The 17,423-nt window shown below is 41.0% G+C and overlaps 1 protein-coding gene and 1 long non-coding RNA gene across 2 annotated transcripts; both read left to right on the top strand.

The window, feature by feature from the left end:
• Positions 1 to 353: 353 nt before the first annotated feature.
• LOC101846461 lies at positions 354 to 3,459 on the top strand. Its single transcript, XR_004859155.1, has 3 exons — positions 354 to 441; positions 1,956 to 2,048; positions 3,373 to 3,459. It is a non-coding gene; the product is annotated as an uncharacterized LOC101846461 (long non-coding RNA).
• Positions 3,458 to 16,860, top strand: LOC118477117 (O-acyltransferase like protein-like). The gene is made up of 8 exons (XM_035972456.1): positions 3,458 to 3,472; positions 4,527 to 4,595; positions 6,369 to 6,448; positions 7,614 to 7,676; positions 8,987 to 9,119; positions 11,561 to 11,750; positions 13,378 to 13,520; positions 16,747 to 16,860. The coding sequence occupies exons 1-8, from the start codon at positions 3,458 to 3,460 to the stop codon at positions 16,858 to 16,860; spliced, it is 807 nt and encodes a 268-aa protein (XP_035828349.1).
• Positions 16,861 to 17,423: the final 563 nt, after the last annotated feature.

Here is a 17,423-nt window from a genome sequence, read left to right as displayed (position 1 = left end):
TTTGAATGAGAGGCAAACACCTTAAACTCTAGGCCACGAGAGCCCCCATATTCATATCTGGCTTTTGGAGAAGAAGAAGAAGAAGAAGAAGAAGAAGAAGAAGAAGAAGAAGAAGAAGAAGAAGAAGAAGAAGAAGAAGAAGAAGAAGAAGAAGAAGAAGAAGAAGAAGAAGAAGAATTCATATTATCTATCTATTTATCTATCTATCAATCTATATATCTATCTATCTATCTATCTATCTATCTCTCTATCTATCTATCTATCTATCTATCTATCTATCTATCTATCTATCTATCTATCTATCTATCTATCTATCTATCTATCTATCTATCTATCTATGTCCATAGCCAATCCTCAAAGACTGTTGGCAGTAGTAGACCGCTGGACTTTCGACACTGTCTCCAGTATCGCTGTTTCCGTGGACACTTTTTTCACAATAGGGTGAGTGTGGCTGGTTTGTTGTGCTTTGCTTTTGTTTTCTTTTGTAAGTGTTTTACACCGCTCGCGACGGCATAAGGTCATATGGGCGCGATGGACATATCAAACATTTTCAGATTGGTAGGAATTTTTAATTTTTGTCCAAGTGACGGCCAAAGCCTACTCTTATCGATTCAAGGACCACCCACGGATTTTTAACGAGGGCAACTTGCATACAGGACCTCCTAGATCTTACCTACCATACTACCTACCTACCTACCTACCTACCTACCTACCTACCTACCTACCTAACTACCTACCTACGTACCACGTGCATACGTACATACGTACGTACATACGTACCCATATATACGTACATACGTACATACATACATACGTACATACGTACGTACATACGTACGTACATACGAACGTACATACATACGTACATACGAACGTACATACATACGTACATACGTACGTACGTACGTACGTACATACGTACATACGTACATACATACATACATACATACATACATACATACATACATACATACATACATACATTACATTGCATTCCATTCCATTCCATTCCATTCCATTCCATTCCATTCCATTCCATTCCATTACATTACATTACATTACAGAACAATTTCAAAACCATGCCATTGCTGGTCACCACTCACTGTGCAGCGTCCTGTTTGTTGAGCTAGGATTGTCATGTCTTGCTCAAGAACACACCCCAGTGACCACCCATCTGATCCCCGTGTCACCGACACTTGCCTGACTTTACTCTTGTAAACTCATCACTCAGCCACTGGAGCCCCCAAACTTGGTAGTGTCCATCGGAGCTCAAAACAGCTACAGACTTCAACAAAAGTTAAGGACCACTTTGACAGGCAGTCCTTTTTTTTTTTTTTTATATCCGAAAAAAAGACACCAAGGAATGTTTCAAAATCTTTGCTCTGAAAGTGTTAATGGGTTACCAACGTGTACTGCAAAGCCTTCTAACGGACCAAAACCACCACGTGCAGCACGGAAATCCTCGGGGAATTTTAGCCAAATTTGCTGTTTTGTATCGACTTGTGTGCGACACCAAGGACTTTCCCTAGTTAAAATTTCTGGTGCACGTCATAAACGGACGTACGGTCTCGAACTGTGCTCACTTTGGTGGCAATATAAGCCACCGTTTGCGCAAAATCCGGTATCGCATCAACATACCACCAAGACGAAAGCTGAGAGACTTTGATCGTGCCAGAGCTAAGGCATGGCTGGAGGATGGAGTTGGAGCCTGAGAAGTTGCCAGAAGGTTTGCAGTGTCACAATCTGTCATTGTCCGCCTGAGGCAGCACCATCACACCACTAAATCTGTCCAAAAACGCCCATGTGCAGGTCAACCCAAGAAGACCCCTCAGAGTGTTTGCAAGTGGTCCATAACTTTTGTTGAAGATCTACAGTTACTTGCTTTTTTTCTTCTTTTTTTTCAAGTTTAGAGATAGACGGTAAGAGAATTCACCGACGTTACGTGTTGTTTCTAGGGGTTTCCTCGTGTCGTACCTCAAGCTGAAACCGTGGATGGAGAAAGGAAGGAGAGTCAACTGGCGTCTGTTCTACTTTCATCGTATCTGGAGGTGAGTCTATAGTGTGTGTTTGTGTGTTTGTGTGTGAGTGAGTGTGTGTGTGTTTGTGTTTGTTTGTGTAGATAGTGCGTGAGTGTGTGTGTGGGGGGGGGGGGGGTATGTTTGTGAGTGTGTGTGTGTAAGTGAATGTTTGTGTATGAGTGAGTGTACGGGTGTGTGTGTGTGTGTGTGTGTGTCTGTGTGTGTGTGTGTGTGTGTGTGTGTTTGCATGTAAGTGCATGTGTGTGTACTTGTGTGTGTGTGTGTGTGTGTGTGTGTGTGTGTGTGTGTGTGTGTATTTGAAAGAGAGAGAAAGATAGAGCGAGAGAGACAGACAGACAGACAGACAGACAGACAGACAGATAGACAGACAGATAGACAGATAGACAGACAGACAGACAGACAGACAGATAGACAGACTGACAGAGACAGAGAGAGTAGGACGTAGGAGAAGGCTTGGAGAAGGGAACTGAAGGATAGAGAGGGAGGGAAAACAGACAGAAAAATATGAAGACACACGTACAGAGAGAGAGAGAGAGAGAGAGAGAGAGAGAGAGAGAGAAAGAGAGAGAATTAGAGAGAGAGAGAGATAGAGAGAGAGAGAGAGAGAGAGAGAGAGAGAGAGAGAGAGAAAGAGAAGGGGTGGGGGTGGGGTGGGGGTGGGGATAGGTTGAAGCAGTTATTTGTGATAGTTGTTCTATTTTTTGTACAGAGCGTGTGTACCTGTTTGTGCCAGTTATATTTCTCTCCATTCTAGCTTGTTTCTTGTTTTCTTAATTTGTTTTCTTTGTTTTTCTATCGTTTCCTTGTTTTTACTTTGTTTTCACATATTTTTGTTTTGTTCTGTTTTTTAGGGTTTTAATTTTATCTTTGTATTTCCTTATTTTTGTGGAGGTCCTTTTCTATTTGTCATTGTTTTTGTATATGTAGTTTACATATCTACATATTTAATTTGATTCAAGTGTTCTCGTTTATTTTTTCAGGTGAGGGGTTGCTGTTATTGTTTTTTGCTTTGTTTCATAAAATATGTTTTGTTTTTTATTCTTCCTTCATCATTTGTTTCTCTGTTGTTTGTTTTTGGAGTGTGTGTGTGTGTGTGTGTGTGTGTGTGTGTGTGTGTGTGTGTGTGTGTGTGTGTGTGTGTGTGTGTGTGTGTGTGTGTGTGTGTGTGTGTGTGTGTGTGTGTAAAGGGCAGGCTACAGTGAAAGTTATCTCCGTTAAGACAAAATCATTTCAATATACCAACCTTCACCCTCGCCCTTGACCTTAAGACCTCTGACATTTAACCTCTAACCTCTCCCAAACAAACGTGTTCTCTATGTGTTTCTCCTGTCAGGCTGACACCCCCCTACATGCTAAGCCTAGTCTTCTTCATGGGATTTCTCAAGTTCTTCGGCTCCGGCGCGACTTGGCCCAATACAATGCCTGCAGATAAAGTAAGAAAAGCGATGAGAAGAAGGAAACATAATTAGAAGAAGCATTACAAAAAGAAGCATTACAAGAAGAAACATAACAAAAAGAAAAATGAGAAGAAGCATAACATTAGGAAACATTACAAGAAGAAACATTACAAGAAAAATGATAAGAAGAAACATTACTAGAAGAAACATAACAAAAGGAAACACAAGAAGAAACATTACAGGAAGAGGTATAACATTAAGAAACATTACAAGAAGAAACATTACAGGAAGAAGTATAACATTAAGAAACATTACAAGGAGAAACATTACAGGAAGAAGTATAACATTAAGAAACATTACAAGAAGAAACATTACAGGAAGAAGTATAACATTAAGAAACATTACAAGAAGAAACATTACAGGAAGAAGTATAACATTAAGAAACATTACAAGAAGAAACATTACAGGAAGAAGTATAACATTAAGAAACATAACAAGAAGAAACATTACAAGAAACATACAGAAAGAAACATAAAAAGAAGCATAACATGAAGAAACATTGCAAGAAGAAACATTACAAGAACAGTACAAGAATTAACACTTGCGGCACTTGCAGACTGTCCAAAATAAGAACATGTGTTAAATTAAAAAACCCAAAAATCTAACACCCAACTACTGTTCTTGTTCTAGTTAAAGAACCCCTCCGAGACGGTTATCGAATACTAATTAAGATACTAAGATGTATCTTTTTATTTTCAACTTTTAAAAAAATACATTTTAAAATCATTTTTTACTTCATATATATATATATCCTCTCATACCGCAAGAAGTGGCGGATTGCTGTGGTTTTCTGCATGCGCCCCTAAATTCCAAACGACCTAAAATGATCTCGATTTTCGTCCAGCCATATGCGACAAATAGTGTAGTGGCTAACGTGTTGTTGTTGGGTTTAGTTTTATTTTGTTGTTTTTTGTTTTTGTTTTTGTTTTTGTTTCTGTTTTTTTTGCGTCTGTTATTACTGTTTCTATAAAAAGTGCCTTTCGGTTCTTTACTTTTGACCTTTGTTTGTTCTGTTTTGTTTCTTTCGCAGGAAAATTGTGAGAATCACGCATGGACAAACCTTCTCTATGTCAACAATCTTGTGCACAATGAGGAAATGGTGAGTTGACAACTTACACTCGTTTTTTCTTCTCTCTTTCTCCTCTTTCTCCTCCTCCTCCTCCTCTTCCTCCTTCTTCTTCTCCTTCTCCTCCTCCTCCTCCTCATTTTCCTCCTCCTCTTCCTCATCCTCCTCCTCATCCTCCTTCCCGTCCTCCTCCTCATCCGCTTTCTCCGCTTTTAAATGATGTGATGTGCGCCAATGGCCTTAAACATTGAATGCTGCGCACTAGGTCAACCAGTTCAAAAAGAGACGATTGCACTTTACTCAACTTTCGTTTTAGTAAGAGTTCCACGGTTCTTTTAACACAATAAGGTCACGTAAGTCCGAAGATTAGATATAGATGTTGCAAGAAAGTAACAAGCACAAAAAAAGAGGAGACTGTAGACGTTCGATAGGAAAGAAAGAGCAACATACAGCAGAGCACCTGCCAACCGCTCAGACACTAACTCAAACCTCAAAAAACAAGTAACAGACATTAATAAAGCAACCAGTAACAAAATAACATGACAGAAAAAAGGACTTTGATAGAGTAAAAAGAAAAACATGAACACATTTTTTTAAAGTGAAAAGGGTGAAACGTCCTTATCAAACATTGTTAGGTTATTTAAGAGGCGGTAACTCCGAGTATAATGTCCATCTCCGAAAGGACCGAGCCAAATAGGAAATTCGTGTAAAGTGTCTTTATCAAGGACACAAGGTCGGGCCGAGCTGAGGCTCGAACCCCGAACCCGCAATCACAATAATAAGTAAGACAGAAATATCAGAGGGAAAACAAAGAAGCAGGACCTAACAGTGGCACCCTCCAACCTCCCGCAGAAAATGACCTAGACAATTCGCTACATCAGAACTGCACAAAGTTCTATCGGACTTTTTTGGCCGTTTTAGTTGCTGAGACCATGACGTGAGAATCAAATGCTCCATCCGCTCTATCAAAATCGTAAAATTATTAGGAGTCATTACATCAAGATGTTCAAAGAATTGCTTTCAAAAAAGATGGACCATGCTGTAAAACTCTAAATTTTTTACTACAAATTTCTCAAAACTGGGCACTGAGCAGATAGAATTTTTTAATTCTAGGGTAGCTTTGTGCTGGTAAAAAGTAAGACAAAAACATCAGAGGGAAAATATAAGGTGTAGGACCTACAAGTGACGCCCTCCAACCACCCGCAGCAAAAGGCTTAGACAATTATAATAAGGCCGGCTCTATTTCTCCGAACGTTCGGGAAAAATACACTTGAACTTTACTTCTCCGAACGGTTTCCGTTCTCGAGATTTGTTGATAATAAGCGAATGGAGTGGCCCTTTTTTTACAAGAAGGATTTTAGTTTTTGCTGGCTGACTTAATGCAAAATAGGTTACTGCCAAGGTCGAGCAGTCTTATTTTCTTGCAGTAACTTTTGAAGGTATTTTTTAATGAAGTATAATCCGGGAACGTTGCCCCAACCACAATTGAAGTATCTGAATATTCAGACATTTAAAAATCTCTAGCTCTAGAAATTGAATTCGATGCAAAAAAATGCTTCCTCCCAGTCCTCGCAAAATGGCAGAATGGAAGGATGACGCTTAAATCTCGTAAATAACCAAAAAATCTCGAGATCAGAAACCGTTCGGAGAAATAAAGTTCAACTTTATTTTCCCGAGCTTTCGGAGAAATAGTCACTTCGTTACAATCATTTGCTACCAGTGGCGCTCTCCAGCTACCCGCAAAAATGATTTTTGACAATTACAATTTGCCATGGCCGAAACGAATTGTTCTTTTTTCTGTTACAGTGTATGGGGCATACCTGGTACATGGCAACTGACATGCAGTTCTACTTGGTCAGCCCTCTCCTGTTTGTTCCATTCTACTAGTGAGTCTGTTCGCTACATACGTTATACAGACTTCAACATAAGTTTAAGTCCTCCTTGACAAACAGCCCTGATTTTTTTTACTCCAAAAAATGAAAGACAGCACGGAAGGTTTCAAAACATTTTGCTCTGAAAGTGTTAGTGGGTTACCAGTAGGTACTGCAAAGCTTCCTAAAGGGGCAAAAACCAACACGTGCAGCACGGAAATCCTCGGGGAATTATTCCTAAATCTTGTGTTTTTTATCGACTTGTGTGCGTCACCATGGACATTCCTTAGTTAAATTGTTTAGTGCACGTCATAAACAGACGTACGGTCTCGAACTGTGCTCACTTTGGTGGCAATATAAGCCGCCGTTTGCGCAAAATCCAGTATCGCAACAACATGCCTCCAAGACGAAAGCTGAGAGACTTTAATCGTGCCAGAGCTATGGCATGGCTGCAGGATGGAGTTGGAGCCCGAGAAGTTGCCAGAAGGCTTGCTGTGTCACACTCTGTCATTGTCCGCTTGAGGCAACACCATCACACCACTGGATCAGTCCAAGAACGCCCACGTGCAGGTCAACCCAAGAAGACCACTCAGAGTGTTTGCAAGTGGTACTTAACTTACTTTGAAGTCTGTACTAGTGAGTCTGTTCGTTTCATTCTACTAGTGAGTACCTCGGAATAATGTTTCAAACCTTCACATCTCCCCCGCCTACCCGCACCTCTGTGGCCTTAGCGTGTTCTTTTTTCTTTCATTTGTTCGGGGTTGGGGGTTTTTTCGTCCCCCCCTCCCAAACCCAACAGTTAAAATAATAGAGTAATCAGTGAATATATTAGGTTTAAAATGTACAATGGTCTTTTATAACTGTTTATATTTTAGGGTGAGAACTTTTCAACTCTCCCCCCCTCCCCCTCTCTCTCTCTCTCTCTCTCTCTCTCTCTCTCTCTCTCTCTCTCTCTCTCTCTCTCTCTCTCTCTCTCTCTCTCTCTCTCTCTCTCTCTCTCTCTCTCTCTCTCCCCCTCTCTCTTCCCCATTTTTATCAATCCCCCCCCCAACCCCACCCCACTTTTACTAAACCAAAACTAACTCACCAATTCATCTCTCCTCCACCCCCCCCCCCACCCACCCACCTGTAGCAATATGTACGCAGGCCTAACAGTGTGTGGGACGGTTCTGTTGTCCAGCTGGATAGTGACTGGTATCCTCAGCTCAGACAAAGATTGGATAGCCTCGGACTTTGCTCCGTTGTGAGTATTTTTGTTGTTTAACGAGTTAGGATTTTTATTTTTATGTAGTTTTCTTTTTTTTCATTTTTCTTTCTTTTTTTTGGGGGGGGTGGGGTCTTTGATTTTTGTTTTTTGTTGATTTGTTGGTGTTTTTTTGTGCGTTTCTTTCTCCCTGTTATTTTGTTTTTTTAGTTATTTAATAAACGTTTCAGGCCTCAATTACAACAATTGCGTCACAGTTGTTGTTGTTATTGTTGTTGTTGTTGTTGTTGTTGTTGTTGTTTTGGAGGGTTTAAAATGTATTTGTTTTGTAAGTATTTTATGTCCTTAACAACGTAACTAGATCACAGTTCCTTTTTTGTTTTGTCTAGTTTTTATTTTTATTTTCATTTTTTTGGGGGGAGGGGGGGGTGTTGGTCTTAAATTCATTAAGTATGCTTTTACCATCACTTATGACGTAAGTAGATCAAATAAGTGCGGAAGACAAAAAGGGTGGGCAGGTAATAAACATAATTATGTTTTCAAATATTATTGGTATTATATATTTGATAACAAAGAAGTAGTAAACCACACAAGAGCAGGGGGCTCTCGTGGCCTACAGGTTAAGGTGTTCGCCTCTCATTCAATAGGTCCTAGGTTCGAATCCGGATAGCGACGGAAATTTTTCTTATCAGCCACACCCCTTATCTTATTGTAGGAAAGATCATCTACACCTAGCCATCTCTGACAAGGGCAAAAAACCTCCGAGGTCCCGTTTGCTAGTTGTGCAAGTTAAAGATCCTGTGGTGGTCCAAAGTAAGAGTAGGCCTCGGGCGCCACCCGAGCAAAATTTAAAATTTCCTACCAACTGAAAATGTTTAATGTGTCCTGCGCACTCATATGACCTTATGCAGTTACGAGCGCCTTAGTTAAAACACTTTTTTTAAACCACAACACTGGAGCACCCACTAACCACCAACGTCCAAACTTGTTGCTTTAGTAGAGGTTTTACGGCGCTCGCAAAGGCTGCGTCGACTATCAAGGCACCCCGGAAATAGCGGATCACGGGAGTGTGACAAACATACAAAAGAAGTAGTGTGAAAATGACGACAGTACGGATTAGGAAAGAAAAAGCAGCAGTTCCCTATTGCAGGTCAGGCACGGTTAAAAACATGACATTGATGAATCAGCCCATTTACCATTGCAATTCTTCTGTGCATAAGAACTCGAGATGTCAATGCCCCCCCCCCGACTATCAAGGCACCCCGGGGGGGGGGGGAAATGGCCTAAAGACACTTCAGTCAGTACCACCGCCGGGGGTAGTCCAAACTGTACCTGCTTGTTTTCCTCAGTGTCACTAACCCACAACTGGAGAGATTTACAGACTACTACATGGCTCCCTACACCAGAGTAGGACCCTTTGTCATCGGAATTTTGGCCGGCTACCTCATGGCGCGACACGGCGGCCGGATCGCCATGAAGTGGGTATGGCCTGCCCTTTCTTTACTCTGACAGCTTCAAGTTTTACGCTTCATTCAGTTTCGTTTAGTCTAAGTTGAAAGCTTTAACCCCCCGGGGCAGTACCGCTGACTGTAGTGTCTTTAGGCCATTCCGAAAGGGGGGACATTTCTCGTTCAAGTGCAGTAGAAAATGGGCTGATTCATGTCACGCTCATAACTGTGCCTGACCTACAACAGGGAACTGCTGCTTTTTATTTCCTAATCCTTACTATTGTCATTTTCCTCTACTTCTTTTGTATGTTTGTCACTCTCTTGTGACCTGCTATTTCCAGGGTGCCTTGATAGTTGAAGCAGACCTTGTGCTGTTGAAGCTAGAGAGGTGGGCAGAGTGGGTCTGATTCCCTGTAAAGACTTCTCTGTTGACACCCACCCCTTGGCGCTCATATGACCTTATGCAGTTGCGAGTGCCGTAAAACCCTCTACTATAATAAAATATGAAAGCTTTACAGCACTTACTACACAAATAGGTTACAAATAGCCTGGTGTTTGGCGCTTAGTTTTGTTTAGTTTAAGTAGCAGTTTTACTTGCATAGCTGATTACTCGCAATATCTTTCGTCCTTGTGTGTCCTAGTTGTGTCGCAAGTCCTATAGAACTCTTACTAAAACAAAAACATGCAACATCTTTAGTCCTAATCTCTTCCCTTCTTTTTGTGTTTGTTACTCTATTCTCTAATCTTCGGCACTAATATGACCTAACTGTTTTGCCAGTACCGTAAAATTTTTGCTAAAAACAAAAGCACATGCAACACAAATAGGTCTTGGTCATATAAGGGTCGAAGATTGGGGGTGTTACTAGAGAGCAACATACCAAAAAAGGAGGAGGGATGGGGAAGAAAGATGTTTGATAGAAAAGATGTTTGACTCTTCCATCGACCCCCCTCCCCCCTAAAAAAACCCAGCAAACAAACAAACTTCCCCCTCCCTCCGCATGCCCTTATTTGGTATAACGTGAGTAAAATATATGGTGATCTACATAATAAACCGGAAATACCGGGTGATCCCCCCAAAAAAGGTTTTTTGTTAAGATTTTCCTCCACACTGAAGTTTTGCGTTTCAAATTTGTACAAACCATTTGAAAGTCAAACGGAATTTGTCTGATATTCATTTTAGATAAATCCACAAAGTAATGCTCTACAGAGAGCGTAAAAAAAACATTTTCAGCTACGTCCCCATTTTTGTAGCAGGACACGCTAGTATGCATTTTGCCTACCACTAAAAATCCCAAGGATTGCGCCATATTGCAAACTACAATAGTTTAAAACGCCAACAGAAGTTTGCAGATATTTTTTCTCAAGTTTCCTTTGCCTGCTGAGATCATGGTTAAGATAAGAAAAGAACTGAGAGCGTTTTGTATTGAACATTTCCTCACCACCACCTCCTTTCCCAAGTTTCGCACAAGGCACGGAAATAATGTTAACGTACCTTTAAAGCCTTTTTTGATGTCAAGGGTGGAAATGGTCCATCAGTTAGGACCTGTAGAGAATAAGAAATAAAAATCCCAGACAAAACGACCACTTCAGGTCAAACACACATCGTTTGTACCCCTTTAAACGTCACAAGGGTGCAGAATTCAGTAGATGAGTCCCCATAAGACGCATTAAAATGTGCCGAGTCCAAAGGAGGTCTATAGACCATTGGTTCTCGGAATTCCAGAATTTTAAAAAAAAATTAACTCTGTAGGAGAATAGAAATATTGTTTTAAAGGTCATAGGAAAAGGAAGATTAGATTTTTAGAATAAAAGGAAAGTGAAAAACAAACCAATCACTTCATGACTTTCCTTACACGATCTTTTAAATAGGTGCATTTTGCATTAAGAGGTGATCTTTATAAAAGCCATTTCCGTTTTCGAAAATATGTTTCTTCTATGTGAATTTTGTGTCAAACAAATTCTTTTTGAATGAACTATATCTGTTCCAAATTACAACATTCTTGTACATTTTTTGTGTACTATGTTTAGAACAAAAAGTTGTACAGTTTGGGTTGTTTGTTTTTTGGATCACCCTGTACTTCACATCGCACGATTTGATATTAATTTGACAACACAAGTCGATGGGAATGGGCTACATGTATTTCCGATGTGATGCTGCGTGATGCGACAAACTTACAAAGGAAGTAGGTGGCATTCTTTGAGTGACAAGCCTTGATTATTTAATGTCATCCTTGTTTTTATGACGCGTGATTTGACCGTGCACATATTGGCAGTGCGTAATAGCAATGACTATTAACTGGCCTGCTTCTATGACAACCGACGTTTTCGTTAATTGGGATTTCCATTGGAAAGTAGTGAGATTCTCTGATCTCCAAGTTCAGATGACACAATCCTTGTCTGTCGTATATGTTGCACAGTTGTTGTTGTACATTTTGATGTCCTTTATGTATTTTGTTGCCCATTCTACATCGGCAGTACGTGGTGGTCATTGGCTGGGCCGTTGCCGTGGCAACTGGCCTCGCGGTTGTTTACGGTATCCATGACGACATAACTGCTGAGGACCCCAGCTCTACAGAAGTTGCCGCTCTCTACAACACTATGGCCAGGTCGGCGTGGTCTGTCGCCATCAGCTGGGTCGTCATTGCCTGTGCTTCGGGATACGGAGGTGAGATGTCCGTTGGTTTAGATACATTTTTGATACTATAATATTGTGTAGCTTATCAATTGTATCTTCCTACCAACCTTAACGTACCAGTCCCAAACATGGTCCCTAAACAAAGCACACACAAAAAATCTGTGTATGCGAAATGAGGTGTCTCCGCAAAACCATCAATATCACTAGAAGAGACCGCATAAAGAACGAGTCCATACGCCTACTAACCGGAATACTACCAGTAATAAATTTAATTGAGCATCAAAGAGTCAAGTGGTTCATACATCTAACCAGAATGCCCCAGAAACAACTTACGGCAAGAGCTTACCACACCCGTGAATCCGGCTTCAAATCAAGAAGAAGACCTAGAAGGTCTGGATGGAGTTAAAAAGGTCCTGGAACAACATAACATATTAATTATATATCACAGACGCCACTCATTTAACGAAGGACCGAAACATGCACCTCCCCTCGACATCCTCAGGATATCAGAGAAAATAAAAATGAAAGTAAATAAGTAGCGGAGTCCGCCTTTCAGTCGCGTGAAAAATCAGCGCATGGTCGGGGTATCTATTCGGAGACGTCTCCGACGGAGATAGACCAATCAAAATGCTTTGTGTTTCTAGACTACTCTAGACCAAGTTTTAAAAATCTGGGGGGTTACAGGGGTGGGCATGCAACCTTGTTTTAACCCATAATTTGATATTTTGCGGTTAGGTTTGAAATGTTATTGAAAATAATTGATTTGCGACAGTTTTAGTGGCTATAGATCTATGTGTGATCTACAGCAAACGATACGCAGTTTGACCTCCGAAAGCAGTGCATCTGTGTGTGGGAGTGCAACTGCGAATAGTTCCTGGCTGCTCGCCGGAGACGTCTATGAATATCTCCTGCCTTGGTGAATCAGCCACATACGACATGGCTTACGAGAGACCGGCATGGTTGGTTGTCGGGAGCTCTAGTGTTGCTTCCTTTTTCTTTCCCTTCAAACGACTACCGTCCTTATCTCTCCACCTTCAGCTATTTGTTCCTCTACCAACACCTCTAAACCTCGGTACTTTTATGATCTGTGTCTCATACTATATCTAAACTAAGTAAACTGCAGCTAAAAAGCCACTAACGAACGTTAAGACTGAGGAAGACCTTTTGCCACAGACTTAAGAGTCATTATAATCATTATGATATTATACATCTGATATTCGCCTCATGTGGGTAAAATATCAGTTAAGAGTCTAAGTGAAATTTTACAATTTTAATACAACCTTTGTAAAAATGGACTCAAATTGCCATTGCTCTGTTATTGAGACATCTATAATGTAACTGTAGTAATATTACTACCCCCATTGGCACAGTTTGGATCATACATACGTATTTGTTCTTAACAAAATTTTAATACGAAGAACCAAAGTCCGAAACTAAATAGTATTTAGGGCTTTTTTAAAGAAAGACAAAACAAAGCACAAAAAAAACCAATACAAAATAAAACTAGAAACAAAACCCTGACTTTCCTTTTAACGTTTACTCCCCTTTAACGTTTGAGGTATTTCCCTGGCCCCTGTAAAATTGTCACAACTAATTACAACCTTTTCTTACTCAAAAGGCTTTTTAAATAGTAGAGAAATGACTTATTTTCCCCCAGGTCCTGTGAACTGGCTCCTGTCGTGGAAACCGTTGATCGTGCTGGGTCGTCTGTCCTATCTCTGCTACCTGATCCACCCGAACATCATGTACATCTACTTCGGCAACCAGGGAGATGCCTTCATGCTTACCGACTCCAACATGGTAGTTTTTGTTCTTTTTTTGTGTTTGTTTTGATGGATTTTTGTTCGTTTCGTTGGGCTTTGTTTGCTTGTTCGTTTTGTTTTTTATTTTTGTTGTTGGGGGGGGGGGGGGGGGGGTTGGGTTGGGATTTTTGTGTGTGTGTGTGTTTTATTGTTTATTTCTCGTGGGGTGGGAGGAAGTATCATTTTTTAATTTCTTAAAACTTATTGTTTCAGCTTGAAACACGACACGGAGAGCCCCCTTCAAACAACATGTAACGTCGGTGTTTTCTCTTTACGTCTATCCTTAAACGTGAAAAGAATATCATTATGTATAGAAGTAAAAGATGTTCGATGTATTACTTCCCTGTCAACACAGTTCATAGTATTTAGGCCTGCCACGACCCTGCCTGTCAGGGACATGCAAGCTTGAGCAGGATATAGTGTCATAACAGACAGACGAGAATAGGCCAGACAGTCACCCACACGAGGATTGAACTCACGCCTTTTCGCACCTTTAACCCTGGGCCAGTATGATAGGCTCTCCTCTTCTTGATTATCTGGAAAAAAAGAAAAGCACAGCACCCCCCCCCCCTTCTGTTTTTTCTCCAAACCCCCCCCCCCCTCCTTTTTTTCATCTCCATTGCTAGATCTGTGATAGGCATCAGTGATCATTGTTCTTCATTCATTCCCTTGCTTAGATCATCATCATCATCCGGTGCCTTGCCGACTGGCGTGGGCAATCATGGACCTCCACTTCCCTCTGTCTTGCGTTGCAGCGATGGTGTCTGTCGTTTTTGCTGTTCCCTGCCATGTTGTCAATCTGTCCTGTATATGTTCCCTTTATCTGCCTCTGCCGTTCTTTCTATCAACTTGCCTGTCGTTACAATACTATCCAATGCTTCTTTCCGTGTTGCGTGTCCAAAGACCTTTGCCAGCCGCTTTCGTATTAAATTCGTCACAAGCTGCCGTCTGCAATTGGCTTCAAACAAGACTTCTCCATTTGTTTTTCTATTTGTCCATGGGATACACAGCATGCATCTTATAAACCATAACTCTGTTGCCTCAATTGTTCTTCCATCTGTCTATTGATTGTCCATGTTTCGCACCCGTACAATAGGATTGGCTTGATGTAACTCTACACAAAAACAAAAACCAAAAAAACCCTGCATTGTCCCGATCTTTCCCCGTCACCCATCTGTGTAGGCTCTCCAGCAAGTAGGCAGCTCTGGGTTTACCCTTGCCTCGTTTACCTTCAATTTTTGCCAGTGAGAGCTAGCTGGGCCTTTTTTTCCATTTCTATTCAAGTATCAAGTAAACTTCATGTGTCTTTTCCTGGTGGTTTTTAAAGGCTTGAGCCCCTCCCACCAACTTTATCCCAAAATAAATGGACGTATTTAAATAACGAAATAAGCAGTTGAAACCGTTATAATCGCACGCAATGAACACCGACTGTTCAACTTGGCGGCTTGCTCGTTAACCAATCACTGTTGTCACCGCTTACAAGTATAGTAACCTAACAGCCAGTCAAATTTCTTTAGCGCTCAGCCCAGGGTGAGCCCATATCCACACCCCTTCTGTAAAGAAACTCTTCTTGTAAAAAAGTAGGGACTGGAAAAAAGAACACTGTACTGAGGACTCAGGCTCTCCTAGCCCTGACAATGGGATGAAAGTTTATGACACACTTTCCCCCAATGACACAGATACCTATGCCCCCATTGGACCTTTGTTAGGTGTGTTCTACTTTCCGCAACTACACGGCCTTATCCAACTCATAGACGAAATATGTTTGAAGGGCTGTGTGTGTGCATGTTTGTGTTTGTGCCGCTGAGATTTCACAGTTATAAATCACGTAGAACCACTTTTCATCCAAAAGAATCTAACTTAGAAAAAAGAGATGGAAGACAAAGGTGACTCCTCTCTATTGACTGGTTCTCAAAATGCCGTGGCTCACCGTGAGTATAGAAAAATCAGTACTATTTAGATCGTATTGCTTACTATTTGGTGGTAAAAAAGTGGAAGCAACCTTAGCCCCACCCAAATTTTGGTCCACCCACCACCGATACATAACTTATATGATTGTTCGTCACTTTTTCTTATTCGACGAACGAGCGAAGATGTATGGCAATCGTTATGCCCTTTGAAGCGTGAGGACCACGTTAACGAATGCCGTACGTAATAGGTTGTATTCTTAATAATGATCCTATTAGATGCATTTCGTAAAACTAAGCGCAGAATCTCATTCGGAGATATTTTTTTCCGTATAAAGACATCTTTTCACTTTAGATATGGTCGATTTTAAGGACTAGCAGGCTAACCCAGCTTTTTGGGGGTTTCCAGAAATCTTGACCTACTCCAAAAGTGAGCATTGCCCTACCAATAGGATACGTTTGGTTTCATTGGTGTGTATATTGTTTGGTTATAGAAAAAACTCTCCTTGTCTTTTGAAGAAACTGAAGAAGGGTCCAAAAACTTTACCTTCGATTTTTTCAAAACAGCATTTTTCGGGATAGCCCACGTGCGCTTAAAAGTGACCATATATAGTAAGTAGTATTTGCAAACCGGGTATAACTATAAGAAACTAACCACTAAATCTAGCGCTTCTCTGTGTCCCTGGACATCCAAAACTGTCCTTGAAGCACGAACTGACCCTGTGTCCCGAAGGGGTTAATTGGCGACCGGTGCACGTGAGCTTCTTCAAGTACTACTGGTACTTCCTTTGATTTCTTTCCCTTCCAAGAGACCCCTCGGGGGCGGTACCACTGACTGAAGTGTCTTTAGCCCATTCCCAAAGCGGGAACATTTCTCGTTCTAATGCATAGTAGATCCAACAATGTCATACTCATGACTGTGCCTGAACGACAACAGAGAACTGCTGCTTTTTCTTTCCTAATCCTTTCTATCGTCTATTACCTCTACTTCTTTTGTATGTTTGTCACACTCTTGTGACCCGGGATGCCTTGATAGTCGAAGCAGACTTTGTACTGTTGAAGCTAGAGAGGTGAGCAGAGTAAGACTGATTCCCTGTAAGGACTTCTCTGTTGACATCCACCCCTTGGCGCTCATATGACTTTATGCAGTTGCGAGCGCCGTAAAACCTCAACTAAAACTAAAACAAAACCCTTCCCAGAAATTCTCAAAGGTCTAGTAACTACTAAGGAACCACATTTCGGTTGCTTCTATTTTATCTACCCTGCATTATATTATGGTTGTAATACACGGGTTTTCTCCATGCTATCTCTCCCCAGATATTTAGCTTTGTGGGCGTGGTGGCTGTCACGTGCATGTGCGCCTTCCTTTTCCATCTGGCCGTGGAGACGCCGATGGTGGAGCTGGAGAAGACTTTTCTCAAGAAGCATTGATGCTGTTGGGACATCGGTGGATTGATTGTTTGTTGGTTTTTGTCTTTTTTTATATTTCTCTGTGTTTATAGGAGAGATATTAGATGTTTTGTTTTTGTTTTTCTTGTCGTTTTGTTTTTGGTTTTGTTTTCGGGTGTTTTTAGATGTTTGTTTTTTATGGGGGGGGGTAGAGGGGGTGGGGGTGTTTAACTACACTAGTTTGTTTGTTATTTTCTGGGCGTCGTTAAAAACAATTAAACCATATATATCTTTATTATCTTGTCCAGGTCTAAAAAAATGATAATCAGTGTACAAATAGATCATAGCATGAATGTTATTATCATTCTGTTTTTATTGTACGTGTTTTTAGTTTTACGCTTCCATCAACACATTTATAGCATTGGGCGTCCGGCCGACTTGTCAATGCTAATACGAGCTGTTAAAAATTTCGGTGTCCTCGAGTATCGAACTCGGGTCTCCAGTGCGCGACAACGAAGCGCCTAACAACTACACCACAGACAAAAGTGCATCTTTTTTTATTTCTAGAGAATGTGTGTGTGTTTGGCGTGATGTGTGTGCACATG

This window comes from Aplysia californica, unplaced genomic scaffold, assembly GCF_000002075.1.
Source record: "Aplysia californica isolate F4 #8 unplaced genomic scaffold, AplCal3.0 scaffold00699, whole genome shotgun sequence".
Taxonomy (NCBI): domain Eukaryota; kingdom Metazoa; phylum Mollusca; class Gastropoda; order Aplysiida; family Aplysiidae; genus Aplysia; species Aplysia californica.
Note: the sequence above shows the minus strand (reverse complement) of the source record. Positions and strands in the feature narration are given on the sequence as shown.